Source organism: Phaenicophaeus curvirostris, chromosome 4 (assembly GCF_032191515.1).
Source record: "Phaenicophaeus curvirostris isolate KB17595 chromosome 4, BPBGC_Pcur_1.0, whole genome shotgun sequence".
In the NCBI taxonomy this organism is placed as follows: Eukaryota; Metazoa; Chordata; class Aves; order Cuculiformes; family Cuculidae; genus Phaenicophaeus; species Phaenicophaeus curvirostris.
In genome coordinates, this window is record NC_091395.1 from 65538922 (window position 1) to 65559907 (window position 20986).

Here is a 20986-nt window from a genome sequence, read left to right on the forward strand (position 1 = left end):
TTTCTTTTCAGACAGACTGTAAATGAACAACTTTAAATAGCTCTTTAAAAATTTGCCTAGACGTTCTGTAAAGCAGGTATTTTGTAATCATCTTGTCAGATTTTCAATAGAAGCCTGATGAGCACAAAGCAATTATCATTTCTCATACCTCTTCTCTCTAATCTGTCCAAACTATGTACTTGGCTGGGAGAAATTTCATCTTCCTAATTAAGACACAAAGTTGCTATTAAAATCAGAAAAGGAAAAAAACCCACACCCCAGACTAACTGAACTACACCTTCATTTACAGCTGAGAAATATTATCTTGGCTCTGTGTCTCATCCAACTCCCAGTGATTAGAAGAGGAGTAATATTTGTACCTGTATATTCTGTACTTTGTTAATTAATGAGATTAAACCATTTCACCCCTTATCTGCACTGTTTATTGCTTTCTATCCTTACTACAGTAAGTATTAGAAAGACTTAGATTAATTAAGTGCAGAAACTAATGCAGGCATGAAAGCCTCGTATCGCTACAGAAAGAAGGATTGCAGTAGAAATTTTAGTAGCAGTTATTCTTTGCAGATAGTTTCTATGGTCAGCATAACCAAGCCAGGAAAATTGTTACATGAAAATAAGCAGCAGCTCCCAGCATCACAGAGAAAGCTTAGCAACTAACAGCATATGCCTGAGTACCAGAACAAGGCATTGGCCCCAGGAAATGAAGGTGAGAAACGTCCTTGGGTCTCAGCTATTTCTGGTTTAGCATCACCATAAGGTTATGCATACACTGCAAAAAAACCCCATGGCCTTCAATCAGTTTGGCTAATACAAGTTGAGTAATTGGAAACAGGACAGCAGTGACAGCCAAGCAACTTGGGACTTCAGTGCAGGCAAGCAATTCAAATTCAACCCCAGCCTTTTCAAGCTGCTAGGAGAAAACACGGTGTTAGCCCATCATTTGCAAAATCAGGTTTGCCAGCCTGCACTGGAAGCATATTTTCTGATCATTACAGTTCAGACTTATTTTTTGGAGGTCACTCTGATGCCAAGGGGCAATCAGCACCCAAAGCACAAGACTTTAAATCTAGCTTACTATTCTATATCTAAATAAATATTTTTACACTAAGACTTAGTATCAGAACTTTACTGAGATTCAATTACAAATTCCATCATACTCCTCAATCAATTTTTTGATTAACTTCTTAACAACTAACTTTTGCCATGAAAAAGGGTGTTTAACTTTCATTAATATTGTTCCTGAAAACCTTCATGGTGCTAATTATATGAAAGACACAAAGCTACCTGTCTAGTTGCAAACTACTGAACATAGGAATCAGAAATGGTGCGGTGTGCCGAGCTTTCACATGACACTGCACAGACTAAAATATGACCTTGATGGCAGAACTGTGGATTAAGAAGGGAAGCTGAACATATCTCCCAAGTACAGTCAGTGCTGGAGTGAGCCTGCAAAGAAGATGCCATTCCTGGCCCTTAGTCCACTGGCAGATATGTAGGTAAACTGAGAAGTCTGCTTAGGGAAATAAAAATGTTCAATTCCTTTCTGCACAACTTCATGCTCATAAGATAAATACCAGGGCAGGTTTTCACAGAAATAAGTCATACTTCGGAGAGAAGGATAGGTTGGGCAAAGGATACTTGCCAAAGCACTGTTTTCCCAAATCCTGAAAAAAATGGGCCCCTCACCACAAGAAGGATGTTGAGGCTCTGGAACTGGAGTCCAGAGAAGAGCAACAAAGCTGGTGAGGGGGCTGGAGAACAGGTCTTACGAGGAGCGGCTGAGAGAGCTGGGGTTGTTTAGCCTGGAGAAGAGGAGGCTGAGGGGAGACCTCATTGCGCTATATAACTACCTGAAAGGAGGTTGTAGAGAGGAGGGTGCTGGCCTCTTCTCCCAAGTGACAGGGGACAGGGCAAGAGGGAATGGCCTCAAGCTCTGCCAGGGGAGATTTAGGCTGGACATTAGGAAAAAATTTTTCACAGAAAGGGTCATTGGGCACTGGAAGAGGCTGCCCAGGGAGGTGGTTGAGTCACCTTCCCTGGAGGTGTTTAAGGCACAGGTGGGTGAGGTGCTAAGGGGCATGGTTTAGTGTTTGATAGGAATGGTTGGACTCGATGATCCTGTGGGTCTCTTCCAACCTGGTTATTCTATGATTCTATGATTCTATAAAAATATGCTGCTCAAAAGAAACAGCAACCTGCTGAAAAACAAACTCTCATGTTTCTTAGAAATTCTTCGTGTTCCCTGAGCTTCTCTGATATAACGCAGACATGGAGACTATCCTTAGAATCAGGGGATAGGAAAGGCATCTCTAAGGTCTGCATTTATTATGCTGAAATAGATGCAGATGTCTAAAGAGAAAAAACCAACCTCAACCAGGAACAGCTTGAGTGGTTGGGAAAGTTCATCTCACTCACCTTCCTTTCCAGGCACTGGCCAAAAGAAAGCAGATGCCTCAGGCAGTACCTTCAAAGAGTGTGGTGCTCAGGCATGTCCCACTAACATCGCTGTGGCTCTCATCAGCAAGTCAGTTGCAGTCTTGGCGTCGTATGTGCCGCCACTGCAACTTCTCACATATTTTAATTTGGGCCTGATTTCACAAACTTGAAATCTATACATTTTTGGACAAGACATATCCAATAAAGAAAAAAACCCCAAAATCTCAAACTAATCCTCATGTTTGATTCTAAACAAGAACTAATGACAAAAAACAGGGCTACGCATGTGAATGTAACCTTCCTTATATATCTTGTTTCTTAGTTTTACATTAATTGCCAAAAATGTCTGATAATGTGCAGACTGGAATGTCTCACTTCACTCAACACACACCATACAAACTGCAAGGGCCACAAGATGTGAGTGCCTGCTCTGAAATTCCACTATCAGTCTCTGAAGAGACTTGCTAGTCACTGATACTATTTTCTCTTCAGTTTTGCTAGCTGTCTTTTGCTGCTGTATGATACTTCAGTTTCCCAAATATGTCACTGAAAGAGAGTTATCAAACAGCTAGGAACAAAGGAAAGTAATAAATCAAATAGCACTACTGTGCACACTCCACTGAAAAGTAATTAGTGGATTGTAACTGAACTATACAGAATCACATAGAATCACTAGGTTGGAAAAGATCCACTGGATCATCAAGTCTAACCATTCCTATCAACCACTAAACCATGCCCCTCAGCGCCTCATCCACCCATCTTTTAAATACCTCCAAGGAAGGTGACAACCACCTCCCTGGGCAGCCTGTTCCAGTGCCCAATGACCCTTTCCGTGAAAAATTTTTTTCTAATGTCCAGCCTGAACCTCCCCTGCCAGAGCTTGAGGCCATTCCCTCTTGTCCTGTCCCCTGTCACTTGGGAGAAGAGGACAGCATCCTCCTATCTACAACCTCCTTTCAGATAGTTGTAGAGAGCAATGAGGTCTCCCCTCAGCCTTCTCTTCTCTAGGCTGAACAACCCCAGCTCTCTCAGCCGTTCCTCATAATACTTGTTCTCCAGTGCCTTCACCAGCTTCATTGCTCTTCTCTGGACTCTCTCCAGAGCCTCAACATCCTTCTTGTGGTGAGAGGCCCAGAACTGAACACAGTACTTTAGGACTCAACCACACATTGTTCCAACAACAGTCAAAAATAACTTAGCCTCAGAAAATATAAAACTTCATGTTCTCGTAAAAGGCTTTTCTCTATGTTTCCCCCATTTCCAAATTTGCACATCATTGTTGGAGTCACTGGTATTCGCCAGATTCCAGCACCACTGAAAAGTAATACTTTGTTTGCTATGGAGAGCTCAAATCATTGCAGGGTGCAAATTCTAGCATATGTGAACTTTAAAGAATAATAATAATAATGCTAAAAATGGCTCATATGGTGAGTGCAGTGCCAGAATCCAATATAGCACACAAAATCCTGTATTCCTCCTCAAAATCTTTGTAACAAAGAGTACTCATGATTCTCTACATTATACTATAGGACTTTGGGTAATGCTCCTGCTGAATTTTCAACATTTCTTCCACTTCTCCTTTTCCTCTTACCATCGTTCTTTTGTCTAAATGAAAACAACAAACAAACCCACAAGCACTCACAGCACTGCTGTAAGGCAAATGGTTCCAAAATCAAATATAAATAATGTTTTTAAAAACACAAAAAAGAATGATCTGTTTAAAGGGAAAGCAATAACACCATCTGAGATAATATAGGGCAGAGTTTAGAAAAGCTAGCTATCTAATATAACGAAAGTTTATCTGAATATACTTTTTATTTTTGATCTTAATTTGTAAGTGCATAATGGATTGATGGGATAAAAGACATGTCAACTGTATTCAGTTAAACAAATCTTTCATTGCATTTAAAAAGAGAGAAACACAGAGTATAAACTTTGATAAAATTTTGCTACCGTGGCCTAAGAACTTGATGATAACTGCAAGGGTTTACGGTGAAATATCAGTAAACAAACCAAAGATAAGCAGAGAACTAGAAAAGGAGAAGACATTTGATGATGATAACATTGTGTACTCCTTAAGGCATAAGACACGAACTTTGAAAATTTCCGTTACTGTCAACCGAAAGCTGAACTACAGATAAAACCAACTTTATGCTGTTACAGACCTAAATATATTTAAAAAGAAAAGCAAAGATGAATCATGCTCACATATACTGCAGAACATGTGATTATCTGCGGGGGGAACAAAAACAAAACCAGGGAAAACTTGAAGATGAAAGCTTACCAGTTCTACATATTTGGTAAGAAATTTCATCATTCATAGGATAAAATTGTAAGCAGCCTTAAAAAGTCATTCCCTATAGCAGAAAAACAAAGCTTCTTCTGAAGCTATTTTCTTTCTCTCACAAACAAGTAACCTATTAATGCTTTTTCCTAGATGATAGTGTTAATAGTTTGTATCCTGTCCTGAGATCTTTCGGTTTTATAGCATTTATGTGCTGTCACTTAGATTTAAATCCTTGGAAGTCCTGCACGATGAAATAACACGCTCTCTCTCCCTCCAAGGACTGCTAAAGGATGTAGGAAACTGTACAGTTCCTGTTCAAGGGTCACGGCTACAAATGAGTGAAGACAGTTTCAGGAACACTGGGGAAAGAGGCAGTGTGGTCAACGAGGAGGAAGAGAACCAGAAAGGCCAGAGTCAGCAAAGATGCTGGAACGAGAGGGAGTACTGTTTTCTTTTTTATTATCCAAGCATGTAGTTAGGTTGAATTCAGGACTTGTTACAGATAACCTCTGGGTTACACATGTACACATACAAGTGTTTTTCAACTGGACCTGGAGATACTGGTTGAGGATTGGGTAATCTCTCAGTGGGCTTTTTCATAAACCAGAAAACAGATGTAGTCCCAGGCCAAACAATTTATCATCTAAATTAAGTCTCTCTCTCATTTCAGATCCCAAATGAAAATGGCTGCAATTCCTGATTACAATGTACTGGAAAATGGTAATTGGAAATGTATGGAATTTCACCTGTCTTGACAGACCAGCCACTTGCAAAAGAAAAACCAATATGATCTCCTCATAGCTGATAAATAAACACTTTTAAATATTCTTTTTTTCCTGGGAGAGATTGTTATACTAATTAAATATTTCTCACAAAACATGATCCTAAGCTAAAAGTATTTAACTATGATATCTTTAGATGGCAAATTACTACTAGCCCCTAAGAGAGCTGTGATTTGCCCCACCATGTATAAAGTTTAGTATAAAAAAACTAGGCTAAATGTCACTGAATTTATATAAAAATACCAACCATACTGACGTTTTAAAGTCCATGACACTTCTTACTATCCTTCCACGCAGAAAGTATTATTTTTTTGGTGCCATTTAATTCAAGATGTGCTCACATCTTGAGCTATGTGCAGTTCTGGTCTTTCTCTAATGTGATAGAGGTTTCAAGAAGACACAAAAAAATAATTACCAGAAGTATCAAATTACTTCCATGCAGGGAATGACTAAATTGACTGGGGCTCTTCAGCCTAGGAAAGACTGAGAGGTTTGTAATTAGGAATGTCATGGAAAGGGTGAATAGGCAACGACAGTTCACTTTGTACGCTGTCTGTTTCAATCAACAAGTAGAGGTCACCAAGTGACACTAGGAAAGGGTAAGTCCAGAGCTTATAGTTCTTCATACTATGCCTAATTAAGCTACAAAAGACTTTACTGAAAGAATTGTGAATGGTAAATCATACACAGGTTCAAAGGTACCTGCGCAAATTCAAGGAAAAAAAAACCAAACAAACCAAACATCCATTGCTAAATAGTGAGACTGACCTTACTGTGAAGTCCCTGAACCCCAAGTTTCCAATGGCAAGCAATGTTTCTGCATTTTCTGTTGATGTTGCTACTGCCCACTATCAGAGCCAGAATACTGGGCTAGACACTCCTTGTCATTATTATGCACTGTTTAAAACCTAAATTAGGATTTAATACTAAAAAGTTCATTAGTCCATTCTACATATACCAAAACCAACTGAAAAGCTCCATTTGAAACTTGTGGTCTCTCTATGCCTTTAGCTTCATTGTTTATGGTAACAGTTTGATTACCAGTATTATTTACTCTGTCTTTCACTATCTCTGCATTTTTTATTGTTTTGTATTAAGCTAATCCACTCATAAATTCACCTCCTTCAGAAATTTTCTTTCAAGATCCAGATGTTTTGCTCATACAACAATCTCGCCTTCTACACTATTATGGTTATACATGTGTAAGAATTTTTGAGACCCCATCCATAAGCAATCTAAAATACAATTATTTTGTAAAACATTAAGTATAAAAAACTAACCACAATTATTTAACATTTGGCATTACAACAGTCTGTAGTTGTTTATCCTGTTTTAAAAAGTCATATCTTCTTATATTTTAATTTTCTATTAATTCTTCTAGAATTCGGACAGTGCCTCTTCATGCCCTGGTTACTTACACATGATTTTTCATTCTTTGAGTAACAGCAAGTTTCTGAAGCTACCTCCACACAAGACTGAAATTCTGCTTCCGTAAAGCACTCCTTTATCCGATGACCCAATATTAAAATGAGGCTTCTCATCAATACGTGTACAGGGTATGGCTTTTAAAAGTGAAGCCTCCAATCAATATTTAAGAATCTGTTTTACCATCTGTAGTGAGTTGTTGCAAACCACAAGGGATGGTGCATTAGTGCCAAAAGGCAAAGCCTGATCAGTAGTTAAGATCAGTGAGTGAGAGCTTCACTACAGAGTTTTTATTAATGTAACATTACCAGTGAGTTTGTTAATAAAGAGAAATGGTGCTAAAGAGAGCAAGAAAGTGCAAAACCACAAAGTTAATCAAGCCTCTTGAAAAGCTTGGTCTCACAAAGACTTGTGTTTGTGTTTAATGCCACATATTGCAAGCAGCCCCATGGTCCCATGGAGTTAATGGGACATAGAACTGCTACTCCTCTACAGCCAAACTCGCTCATAAGTCTTTCAGATCTTGATATATAAGGTCAGGTCAGTGATACGTGGGGGATTTTGCCCTCACTGAAACAGGATCTTGGAAGAATAACGTTGGTTTCATGAGACATTGAAAAGCAGTATTTGCTGCTATTAAAAATTAAGCAAAGATGACAGGACTTTTTATAGACTGAATAATTAAAGCAATCTTACAGCAATTATTTACTTTATCTGTATGTGGCTGGGGAAGAGGGGTTAACACCTCTTCAATCATAAATCATTTAACATTGCTTGAGGCTTTTCTCTTTCCTCTTACTTTTTTATTGCTATAAGTACATAAATCAGTTTTTTTTCTTCTTATGACTTAATTTTGACATATCTTGCACAACCAGAGGAAATGCTATATAGACATAATTGTATTTCTGTAGAAACAGCTTCAGATTTTCATTAGCCACATTTTAAATGTCTTTATTATACATCCATCCAAACTGAGCAGAATGGCAGCTTTGGAGCCCATCTAAAGGCAATCTTCTACCAAATTTCAATGGGATTCCTGTACAAGTAAGGATCCCTTCCAGGATCTAGTTTAGCATGCGTGAAATTGTAGTAACAGATCTTTGGTGAAGTCATAATTACAAATTTATCAGGATACAGGCACATTTTTTCACTGGGGATATGAACCCAGCAATGAATACATGCCTTTGTAGTGCATGTTTATAAAATAAATCTAGAATTAGGATAAGGACAACAAATCTTTATTAAAGCACTGGGTCAAATCATTACGGAAGCCCAGATAAGTTTCGCTCATGTCATATGAAACCTGGCAGATTCTGCCAGAAGTGGCCATTACTCTAACAATGGCTTCTCAGTGCACAAAGGAAGAATGCTGGCTGTCTCTCTCTCAGATGATAACCTGACATGAGACCAGATGCAGAAATAAAAAGCGTATTTTAAATGTAAAGCTCACATAAAAGAAAAACAAGTTGTCTCTTTTCCAGTCATACAATAAGCATCATTCATTTGGAAAGGTCAATATTAATTAGCAAATCCAGCAGGGATATTCTGTCACAGGCTCTTTTGTGCATCTGGTTGTTCTCTGTTGCAAATGAAAGATAATCCATATTCAGTTAGAGGTCTGAAAGCTATCTTGTCTCTGAAATTCCAACTTCTTTTAAAGGACTGGTAAATACAATTAATATAATTTAAAAAATTCAACACGTCCAAGAAGATTTTCTTTGATTTCTGTTTTGGCTGCTTCCACAGTTCTGAATTCTTAAGTTTAAAATCAAAGGTATTCTCAAAAAAACCCAAACCAGCAGATAACCAAATTGAGTTATATGCAAGACTGACAGGATAGTGGTATTTATCCTTGGGGAAGGGTTGGCATTCCTTTCATGCCTGGATTTCATGTAAAAATGTGGTAAAGAGCTTTCAAGGAAAAAAAGACAATACCACCACATCTTTGGGTCACAAACCAAACCCCAAATTCACCCTGTACTGCTCCGAAGATATTTGAAGATATTGGTTATATATGCCATGGAGGTGGGAAGGCACCCCCTGAAATGCTTTGCCCCTCTCAGGGAGAGTCCAGAGAAGGTGGCTGTTAGGATCGTTTCTCACCTACGAAAGTTTCTTTGGTCAAAGGGAGGAGGGCTCTAAGTGACTCCGTAATACATCCAGACATCAGAAGCTTGGGACATCTGTATGGACGATGGAAAACATGAACTAACAGTGACAGAGGCTAACTGCAGCATGCAAGCCTGAAGTTTGTATTTGAGAAGCCACTACAGCACATGGAGCAATCAACTTCAAACTGCAGGTCCTCTGGTTTTGAAGCAGTTTGTTGCAAATTTTGCACATAGGTAATGGATAATTAGAAACAGAGTTTAAGTCTACAAATATCTATTAAGAGATGAACGCTACAAAAAAACCCTTGTAGCAAAATACAGCATTTAAACAGATTGCTATTTCTGAGGTATGCAATGACTTTAAGTTATTAAGTCTATTACACAGAATATCAATAGGAGTTATACTCGAGTGACTTAGATTTCCATATTGCATAACTATACAGTTTCTATTTATCATTTAATTCTGATTTTAATAATTTTTATGAACTACTGAAAAAGCTTTTATTTTTTCCAACTTCACATATTCAGGCTCAGTTTTCTTCAGCTTCTCATGAACAGCAAGAATACCTTTTTCCCTATTCCCACTCCCCTAATATTCTAAATAAGCAGGGACAAGGATATCTTTTTTTAATCTCCTCTCCAGAAAATTTTGATGGAGATGCACTACTTGCAAAGCCTGATGACAACACAGAACAGTATTATGTATGTGTCTCCCCTATGGTTACAAATTGGGCTTTCCTGGATATCCATTTGTAATGGCCACGTATGCTTTGCTTCCGATTTCTCACCCAGCATTGCATGATCTATTAAAGAGGTGTTATAAGAAGCAGTTTCAGGTAGCCGATTAGAAAAACAAGAAATTTTATCACACCTTATCGGTACCTCAATGACCATTTAAAACCCAGTTACCAACCTGATATTCTTTCAATGCCTTATGGATAGATTTGGTGGTCTGAGACCATTTTTCTAAGGGACAGAGATCCCCACTGCGACTCATCACACAAACTGGCATCTTGCTAATAAATCTTAGCAGAGGCACCAAGGATGAGTAGATAGAGAAGATGTCTCTTGCCTCTTCCATATCAAACCCATGAAAGATTTATAAGGAAAACCTTGTAGTGTTGCTGTCACTAATGCTGAACAGAGAGATTTTGCCACTGAGTTTAGCAAACCAGAAATCTTCAAGAACACTGTAATTTACTATCATCCTATGTCAGTGATTACACTGCAGATATTAGCATGTAATTTATTTATACAGTATGGCACAGTAGTTATTCATGGCACTCTGAAGACTTGTACAAATGGAAAAGCCCTTTCCCCAAAATCTGAAACTGACTTTGGCCCAGCTATAGACACTTGGATGAAAAAAAAAGAGCCTGAGAAAGGAGTAAAACCAGAAGTTCATAACATAAAAAATAGCTGGGTGCGGAGCATATAAGTTTCACATTGGATCTCTTATCCCCAAAAATATGTACAGCCATTACAATCTTAGAACAGCATTTGAAATACTATTAAAATACTATATTATACTGAAAATACTATATACTATACTGAAATACTATTGAAATACTATAATGCTATTAGACTGAAATAAGATAGTAGGGTGGAATGGTAGAACTTCAAGGCTTACATCGACTGTAGTCGTAGTTGGTTTATTTGAAATATGAAGTCAGTTATGGGGAAAGGTGGAAAGGCAAGCTGAGCTAGGGGAACAGGGTACTCATCATGCCTAGGCACCACATGTAAAGCAACTGTAAAGTGGAATCAGATGCACAGTGAAGATACTAGAGACACAACTGTGCAAATACTATTTTTTCCAGACTATTTTTTTATGATATATCCTTTCAGTTGCTATGGACTTCATTTAGTTTGCAAGCATATAGCTTGCTTCTAGCAGCTATACTCAAACCACTCCAATCAGCAGTACATGGGCCTATTCCTTTTAATGCTTTGGAAGTTCTACCATTGCTATATCAATTTTATATTATACATGTGTGCAGAGACACACTCAGCTTCTCAGTGAGCTTGACTTGATTTCAGTGCAGCAATGCTACATTAAATGGCTATTTTCTAACTCACAGATCTGGAAAATGGAGTTTAATCAATGACCATTAGACCTTGTGCTCCCTTCTGGCTCCCTTCTTTCATCCAGGGTTACTGTACAGTTGTTTTAATAAGTTATGATTGGCATTTGGCACTGAGTTACAGGGGCACGGAGGCCTTATTAGCAGGAAGAAATTAAAGTATCCTGGAAGAAAACAGTTAAGCGGGACAGGATATCTCACAAAAATGTTCCAGATTGTATCATGTTCACATTCCACTTCATGGCATTGAATTCCCCCTACAAGGATATCCTACAGAGATACCTCTAACAAAGGTAAAACAGTGCTTAGGACACTGTCCCAAAAGGTCATTTTCTCTAATTGGAGACCAAAACCTAGTAGATTATAAACATGTGCACTTCTCCTTGCATCCAAAAGGCTTAGACTTAGCGTCTTTACTACATTTACTTCATGTAAAAAAATAGCCTGTGTGCTAAATCCATGCACCACTTACGTCACACCTAAATTTCCAAATGTTCCCCCCCCGCTCCCCTCACTAATAAGAACTGCTAACCATGACATGAACTGAATGACATAAAAACTCTTACATGCCCCTGGAACTAAGAGGATTTCTCCTGAATTTCCTTCCCAACATTTCAACATTACAAAAGAAACTCAAGACCCTATTCTGTGTGATGGAAGCATCCTGGAAGCCCCAGTCCTGAAGGCAGTTAACACAGAGGCACCACTGTTCATTCATTAGGTTCTCAGTGCCTCATAGGAACCAGTCACATGGCCCAATGCCTTTGACTGGTGGTTTTCAGTCTCAGAAGATTAGGAACAAACAGATTGTTTGCACAAGGCAAAGCACCCAGGCATGCCAGATTATTGGTGGGGAGAACTATATTCTGTCTTATCTAGACTATAGAGAGCTGATAGCAAGACATTATGAACGTGTATTTTCCTTCAATCTTCACTCTGAGAACAAAGACAGCCCTGCATTGTGCTTCTTGTTCTTATGCAGGTTTAAGATATGAACTGTCACAAATTGGTGGCTCCATCTCAAAAGTCTCATAGGCTACATAAAATCATGTTAGGACAGATGACACAATACCTTTGTCTTCCTCCTTTTATTACTTACAGTGCTATTTCCTCTGTACAGACACATTATTGAAAAACAACGTGAAGTGAACATTGGGCTGAAATTTTAGAAAGGACCCCAACATTTTTTAATTCAGAAAATGGATTTGAAATTTTGAATGACAAAGTTTACTTGCTGTAGTATTCAGAACAGTAGTTGTGTATTTAAAATAGTACACTCATTAACCTAAATACTGCCCTCCAATATTTAATCTGTTAAGAATCACCTCTCTCGCTAGAGAGTTGTGGGTTCTTCACTGATCCCTGCAATAAGAACCACAAAGGTGGCCAGTCACAGACAGGACTGTTATCAAGTCCATAGGCAATACTTGTATAGATGAGGAAATTGTCTTCCTTTTCCTGTTTTCTTTTCAACTGTGCTTGCAATAGAGTAGTTAATACACTGGGGTATGCACACATCTACATGCTGCCCGTGAACAGAAACACTTTAATGACACCTGTGGCTCAATAAAGCAAGGACTTACGCTTGGAATGTTTGTCACAGAGAGCCGATGCCCTCATGTCACAGAGTCTCAGGGATCCTTTGCTGCTGCTGTAGACAAAGAGATTGCAGTGGTGGGGATGAAACTCCGAGGCTGTAATCACTTCCGTCAGGTCCTCCATATTGGCTGGCTTTATATCTACAATGTCTGAATGGGTGTTTCATTAAGGAAAATGCAGTTGTCTGCAGGTCAACCATGACTTCTACTGCCTTCTTGAAGGAAACATCATTATCAGAGGTCCGTACATTTAATACTTTCAGGTAAAAATATACTCACTTGTTTGTCAGTAGGGTGTTTTTAAATTTCCACATGTGCCCCATCTACATAAAACCCCAAAAAGTCACTAGTCAATAATGGGTTTACAGCAGATGCCATTAGTAGGTAAATATTCATCCATGCTGTGCAAAGAAAGACATCAAAGAACAGTATTCTTGGGGATTTGGAATTTTCACCTTCATTAAAACTAAAAGAGAGCAGACAGCTGTATCTCCTGTAGTTGCTATTGAAATCATTGCTCTGTCCCAGATAATAATAATTGATAGCAAACAACGTACAGCCCAGATCTCCTCATTCCAGTAAAGGCTTACTGGCTGCTATGATCACAAAACTTCAAGCTAAAAAATACACGTAGTTTAAGTAAAAAGCCTCAAACAATAAAGGTGCTTTTTTTTTTTTTTTTTTTGCAAAGGCAAATGTGGTGCAAATAGAAGCATTTATGCAAATAGTTTTGTGTGACTACATGAAAATATAATATCCTTTCTAAAAAAACTGTGCATCATTTAAGTTGAACAGAAATACATCAAAGATCTAGTTTTCCAAGCACAAACCTGTCAGTTGGATCAAACTGCCTCAAATACTCAAATACTGCCTCTCCAAATCTTACATACCCAGTCATAGATACCACCTGCCTGGGTGAGCTGAAAAAGCAGGACCTGGTTGTATTTGGAGAAGAAGGCCAGCCTGTGGAAGGTTGCTTACAAAGAACAGAATGAAAGAAAGAGCCCCATGAGGGGGCTGTAAGAAAGCAGCAGATGCAGAACATAAAATGAAAGAAGGATACATATGTAAAGCAGTATATTTAAATGAGATTGTACATTTTCATATGGCCCTCAGCAATCCGCTGTAAATAAACCATCCAAACAATAACAAATTCTTCGAACAAGAAGGAGAGTAACATTACCCTACTTTACTGATGAGGCTCTGTGAGAGGCAATAAAGGATTTGTGTAAGATCACACGGGAAATGCATGACAGAATAAACCCAGATCTACTGAGTCCCAGTTCAGTGCCCAAAACACAAATCATCTCAGTGCCTGGATTCCCCGAACATAAAACTTGAATCAGGTTACGTTCAAAATTTAAACACCTCAGAGGATAAGATAAATGAGAAAATCTGTTTTACTGATGGCAAAAGAAATCATATATCGTGATACTAAGCCTGTTTCTGTTCCCACTGTGCCCACTTCCCAAATGGAATACCTTTAATTGATTTCTGTGGGAATGGGTATGGTCTATTACCACCTTTACACTTTATACTTTGATCTTCCCAAAAAATGCAGATCTGGGACAGTACATTGAAATTAAACATAATATAAAGGATTCAGAGATAATTATCTTGATGACATTGCATAGACAAATACGTTACACAGTTTTTTTACTTTACATCAAACAATTTAAAAAGGAAAACATCAGAATATCTTGCAAAATTTAATAACAGCATGGAATGAATTATTGTTGCATCTCAAATGCATTCTCACTTACTTGCACTATCAAATCTGCATCCATCTCTAAGAATCCATCATGATTAATATTAGTACAATGAATGTTATGACATAGCAACATTAATTTACCCCTTTTATAAAGCATCATTAAATATTCTTGAAAAACAACAGGAAAAGGTAATCTTTATTCAGTTATATGTATCTGGTGAATCTGCCTCGAGAAATATTTTTAAGTAAAAGCAATTGCTTTCAGTGAATTGCTTTCAGGTGTCCAGAGAAATTATAGTAACTCAATACAAGAATTTCACCTCTGAGCAGAGAGGTGAATAATTGCTGAGTGATAAGGAAGATATAAAATATAAATAGAGTATGTGAAACAGCCATGGTAAGTATCATTTTTCTGGATGCTGAAGACAATATCGATTAATTTCCCTTCATTGCATGAAATGAATAACCCTATGCTGAATAATGGAATTATATATTCCATTCTCCTGTCAGGAAAGCAGAAAATACTTGAAACAGACTGCATTTCCAGATGTTATCTAAATCTCCACTGAGAAAGAACCATGCTGTCTGTTGAGGATCATAGAGAAAATGCACCACTGAAAATTCATATTTTTGTTAGATTTAAAAGAAATGAAATAATAACTCTTGTATTGAAGTAAACAATCAAGGGAATAGAGTTGCAGAAAAGATTTACTTCAAATGCATTTGTAATAATAGATGGAAAATCAGCCTTTGCTTTTTTTTGACAGCTACAGAACCCAATATATCAAAAGAAGAACATGTCACACAAAGAACATTTTCCTCAGCTCATGGTTTTTGCCATCTATTTGAAAACTATCAAGTACAGTTTGACACGTGACGTTTTGGAACTGTATTTAAACTAGCATGACATGGTATGGGCAAGCATCTCCCATGAGACATCTCGCATTTCTATTTTTCCATTTTCCCTTTGTGTCTTTTTCTTTTAAGTAGAATATCGCATGGTAGGAAAACATTAAAAAAATTGAACTAGACAGTGCACTTCAGAAACAGGCCCTTTTGTGAACTTGGAGAGCTCAAAGAAGAGGGACTCTGGCAGGAACTGATTAAAGGAAAATTCTACTGCTAAAGGGAAAAGTAATCTAATGGCACAAATCTGTAGAGTCATCTCCTACACTATTGTCTTTCCTTGCAATTGTATCTTGTGGAGGGATATCCTAAGTGAGGCATGGCCCCTCTTCCCCAGTTCATCAACATCTGAAATACCAGTCACATCTGACTCTTGTTGTACCATATGTAACGTAATTAATTTTCAGAGTATGGACAAAACAAGTAGGGCCAAAGATACTAGAGACAGAAAGACCAAAGACCTCACCATTGGCAGTGGACCAGGATATATTTCTGTTGTCCTAAAAAAAAGAGGTGTTCCTGTGCCTGAACAGGGTAGGAGTTTCCCCTAAGCAAATGAAATAAATCTTCACATTGCTCTGACTACCTCACATGCCTGCCAAAACCAAAACATTTTGATCCCTAGAAGGTACTTGCACTAAGAAAAAACTGAGCTGGCACCTTGCCAGCAAAGGGATAGAGTGCATTGGCAGCCTTAATTGATTAATATTAAAACAAGGAATAGAAAATACCTTCTAACTTGCAAAAATAGGACAGGTCTGTCCCTTCTAACCACTTTGCTGTCTTACATACCAGGTCTCCCCTCCATTTCTTGGCTTACTGAAATGGGATAAAGCTATGAAGAAGCAAACATTTTCTAGATGCTCTCCACAGCAAAATGGAAATGAAAAGACTAGTATGCTTGGAGACCACAATGGTGAGAGATGATGTTCTCACAGCTGGGTTAGTAGAACTACAAGACCAGGAGTTAATTTTGGGAAAGGTAACAAAGATACTCTAAGGCAATATAACATATAACTTTGGCTAAGAGTGTCTATGTTGTGTTCCCCAAATTTTTAAAGAACATATATAAAACAGCAGAGTGAGCAGGTAGGACAGGAGCAGACAGAGAGGAGAAAGGAAGGTTTAGGGAAAGATTTGAGGAAGAGGAGGGAAGGAAGGAAAACAGTGGGAGAAGAAGGAGGAAAGAGAATAAAGAAAGGCATGATTAACAACCTGTAGTGATACACAGTGTGAAGGATGCTATCTGAATACACAATTCAGTTATATGGTACATTTATTTCTAATCCAGTATTTTGTGCTGCTGCTGTTGTGCAGCTGATAGTAAAATGAGGATGACAGGAAGAAGAAGATTTGTTCCACTGCCTCTGGGCCACTGATCTAACAGAAATACCCTCCTTTGGGAGAAGTCACTCCATAAAGTTACTTTAGCGCAGGTTACAAAGACGACCCTCACCTTGATCCAAAATTCACACTAATCAGACTTCCTCTCTTGATCAGCTAGAATATAAATGAGCACGCCTCCTCTATGCTCATGCCAAAACACGTATAACAAGAATGTGGAAAATACAGAGGGTTCCTGCTGAGCAAAAAAAGGTTCACGAATAAGTTTCCTTGTATGATAATGGAAACATAGCAGTCTCCTCGAAACAGATTAAATTCCCTTTGAAGCGAACTGCATGCATAAAGAAATAGCTGCTTTGTCTTCCTATAACCATCAAGGAATTCTGCAAGAAACTGAATTTTACAGAAAACAAACTTGCAACTCACAAGCTGTGGCATATAAAGGACTGAATCCTATATCATTATTCTGGAATCATTTTTATATGACTTGTGGGTTCACTGCAAGATGGAAATAATTTGTATAGTTGGAAGAAAGCTACAGAAAAAAAGATTTAATTGTCCTCCCTTTATTCACTTGCAATGGAGGAAAGGCTGCTTTTCTTTAGAAAGCCAGGTAGAATTTTCCATAATAACGTCACAAGAAAATAAAATTTCTCATCTTTCTTATTTCTATATATGCTGATATGACACTTCATTTTTATCCCTGCGTAGGATTTGGGGTTTTGCAATTTTTAAGCACTTTCAAAAATAAACTTCGGCATATCTTCCCAAAGCAGGCTGTTCCCTGTGCTTTCTACAGAGGTTTGTTCCAGTTCCTAATTTTGTCTGCATCTCACACCTACATTCTAGCCTAGCCCTAGAAAGGTTCACTGACTAGTAGTTGAAATCAATAGCAATTAATAGAAGCTGCCAGGGCTTAAGTTTAGGGTAATTGATTACTGTGGTCCTGCTGAGGATCCACCCTTGTAATATAAGCATTTCTCTGAGTGGTTTCCTCTGTTAGTCAGTCATTTAGTGCACACTATTTTCATTACAGGGAGCAAACTGTGATGCTTACAAAATAAGCTCTACCAGTTTTAAACTTCCTACATAGTGACTATATAATTCCTATACCATGTGCAAGCTGAAGGAATTAATTCCAAAAGGCAACAATTTTCTTCCAAGTTGTGCTTGTCAGGGGAGCAGGGACAGAAACAGGCCTCAGTATGTTTGATAATATCACGATGCGATTACATCAGTCTTAGTATGAAACAAAGAAGCTAACCCTAGCTTTTAAATAATCATCCACTTACTCCCTTCCACAGACTTCTTAAAGACACACTGTATGTTTCCACTGTTGAATGACAATTCTACAATAGGCACGTCATGACAGAAAGACACCATAGGATAGGGTGCAGCTTCTGAATCCCTTTCAGACCTGTTGTCCAAGTGTCAAAGGGTTTCCTGAATAGACTGTCAATAGGTTAATGGATTTGGCCTTTTCTTCAAATACTAGTTTTACCTTAGGCATTGAGATGACCCAGTATTTATATTCTAAGTACTCCTAATAGCCATAGCGTCAATGCTTTTTATCACACCATTCACCAACTGCTCCAGCAAAAGCATGTCCTGTATTGGTTTTGTTTTATTAAAAGCCCAGAGAGTTGCAGTTATACTGTCTGGACCCTTTGGTTCCTCTGCAGAAACTGCTGCATAAATGCGTGCTCCTTTTAGCCATCTTGGACCTAATAACTGCTAATGCAAGGTATTGATCCATAACTGAAAATTACTTAGTAATAAAATGTCAGTGTTATTCTGTTTTTAGTTCCATGGTCTTTATAACAATGATTCTTCTTACATCCTGCTGGAGTTGGGAACTCCAGCAACAGTCTCACACCGGTGGTGATTTGCTGAAAATACAAATATAAATGGCTTGATTTTGATTGGCAATAAAATATCTCCATGAAAGATGTTTAGATGGTGCTATTATGATAGTACAAAGGCTTCTGACAGCTTTTTTTCTGTATTTTTCCTCCTATCAGGATTATGAGATACACAAAGAGCAAAAAATGCTATGAGACTTGTTAGGTCTATGTGGAAGGCCAAGTAATAGACAATTCTGTTAAGTGTTGTGCAAACACAGAGTAAAGGGATTGCTCATAATGTAAAGAACAAGTACAAAGTGCATACAAAGAAGAGATTAAGTAATATTAACACAGTTCTGCGGAATTCTGAGGTTTCTTAAGAATTATAGCCCAAGTTAGATGAAAAAGAGATGTTAGCAAAAGAGCAGAAGACAGTGCAGTAGCACTAAACTTTCCAGCAACTCAGCTAGAACTAGTAACAAAAAAAAGAACCTGGCCGGGTTAGGTAAAGATGAGGTATAAAAACTAGTCTACTGCTGAGATCTACCTCACCCAGAGATAAAATGATATGTTCAGTACATCCTCCTGTCTTATTGGTATTACACATTTATATAGCGTGGGTAATAAGGAGTCTGCATGCTGGAGTGGTGCTTCGTGGGCAGTGGCCTCACATGTATGGTCAGCGTACCACTTCCAGTACCAGATGGTCCGTGCTTCCTCACAATCTAGCATCTTAAGCTCAGCCAGATTCATGTCTAATTTAGCTCTGTATTTCTATCTTCTAACACCATAAAACTTAGAAACACCATAAAACTTAGAAAACACAAGGAGCACAGAGATGACCATTCAGATCTTTAAAATGTGTTTAGGGACTAAGAAGTCACTGGTTTAACTGGCAGTGGGTAGGAACAGGAGTCCCTCAGGAGAATAGGACTAATAGGATTTGTTAAAAGCCAAACAAGAAGCCAGGGACAGAACTTAAATGCCAAACTTCCAAAGCAGAGCTGCAACTCCTGGACTTTCAATCTAAAGTTTCATTCGGAATCAAAGAGATCTGGCAATAAATTAAAAGTAGTATTAGGAAATATTTTCCATTCATTAAGTTCAAAGCAGAGGAGAGTCAGTATTAGTGCCAATGTGCTACAGATAATGAAACTGGGGCATGAAGTTGCAAAGATTTGGCAAAGGTCAGTTTAAGAGTGAGCAAGAGCGATAGTTCTGGACTCTGACTTAGTGGTCCCTCCCTTCCATAACCACAGTACTCCAGGCACGTAAGTATTCACTCAGTTCTTTTCTTGGTTAGTCGGCTTTGAGAGGTTCTTTTGTTATTTTTAGATTTGTCTTTCACAACTTCTTCCCCAGAATGCAGATCAGTCTAAAGGCTTGTTCTGAATTTGAGAGACCTCATTCTGATGTTTGTAACATCAAAATAATTTTGCATTCCTCTTATCTCAGTAGAATAAAATCAGAAAGCAGCAAGAAGCCCCCCAAGCCTCCATTATGCAAATATAACTTGAGGAAGAATCAACATATTTTAAATGTACCTCATAAACTTTTAGGAAATTGCTTTCACTGCCATACACTCAGTAAATGTCATGAGTTGACAAAGCCCAAATCTAATATATAAGAGAAATTGCCTATGGATTAGCTGCAACATTTGAATAAGCATTGAGAGCAGAGAATTGTGGAATAGCACTGCTAGAAAAAAAGTACTTAGAGTGGCAGAAGTCACATAGATAGGTGTGTTCATATACATTGCAACCATTAATTTACCTGGAGAATAATGAATTTACAAGTAGATACTGAATTTTTGGCTTGGTTTTTTTTTTTTTAGAACAGAACACCTGCATTTTCATCTGTAGACACAGTAACATGCCTGCTTTAGCCAGAAACATATGCACATTCAGGTTCTCAAGAGCAAAGAAATCATAATCTGCATATACGCAGCTGAGAGCAAAATTAAGTGCATAAGCCAACAGGGGACGACCTGTCTTTGTAAACGCACATCTGAATTTTCCTATGTGCAGTCCTCAATCACTGCAAGGCTGCAAAGTCATATTTAGTTGATATACTTGTATATTAATTAATTACGATTTGTCTGAAACTATTGTGGGATGCTTAACATTGTGCTTGGAACACAACAAATACCATAAGAGCCTCAGGTACATATAAATTATTAATAGAAGAGATCTATTAAGTCACTTAGCTCAGCTTCTCTTAGGCAATACTTTTCTATGGAGTACACTAAGTGGCAGCACGTATCACATACTAGCAAGGGTTCCAAAAAGAGAGTGCAAGTTCAACACAGAAAGGCAAGGACAAATCATCAACTAAATCAACATCATTTCATCATTCACAAAGCTCCTGTCTTGAAGCCAATGAGATGATTAAAAGAGAATTGAAAGGGATCTACTTGGTTTTACTGAATCCAGACCATGACAGTATGGAGAAATTCATT

At 38.1% G+C, this 20986-nt stretch overlaps 1 protein-coding gene across 10 annotated transcripts in view; it reads right to left on the minus strand.

The window, feature by feature from the left end:
* Positions 1-20986, minus strand: part of PPP2R2C (protein phosphatase 2 regulatory subunit Bgamma) — a 196028-nt gene that overhangs the window by 21072 nt on the left and 153970 nt on the right. For all 10 annotated transcript variants that reach the window (XM_069856346.1, XM_069856351.1, XM_069856356.1 and 7 more), the window contains one exon: positions 12709-12873. In XM_069856346.1, the coding sequence (XP_069712447.1) occupies positions 12709-12873 (165 nt within the window). The remainder of the gene's footprint in view (positions 1-12708; positions 12874-20986) is intronic.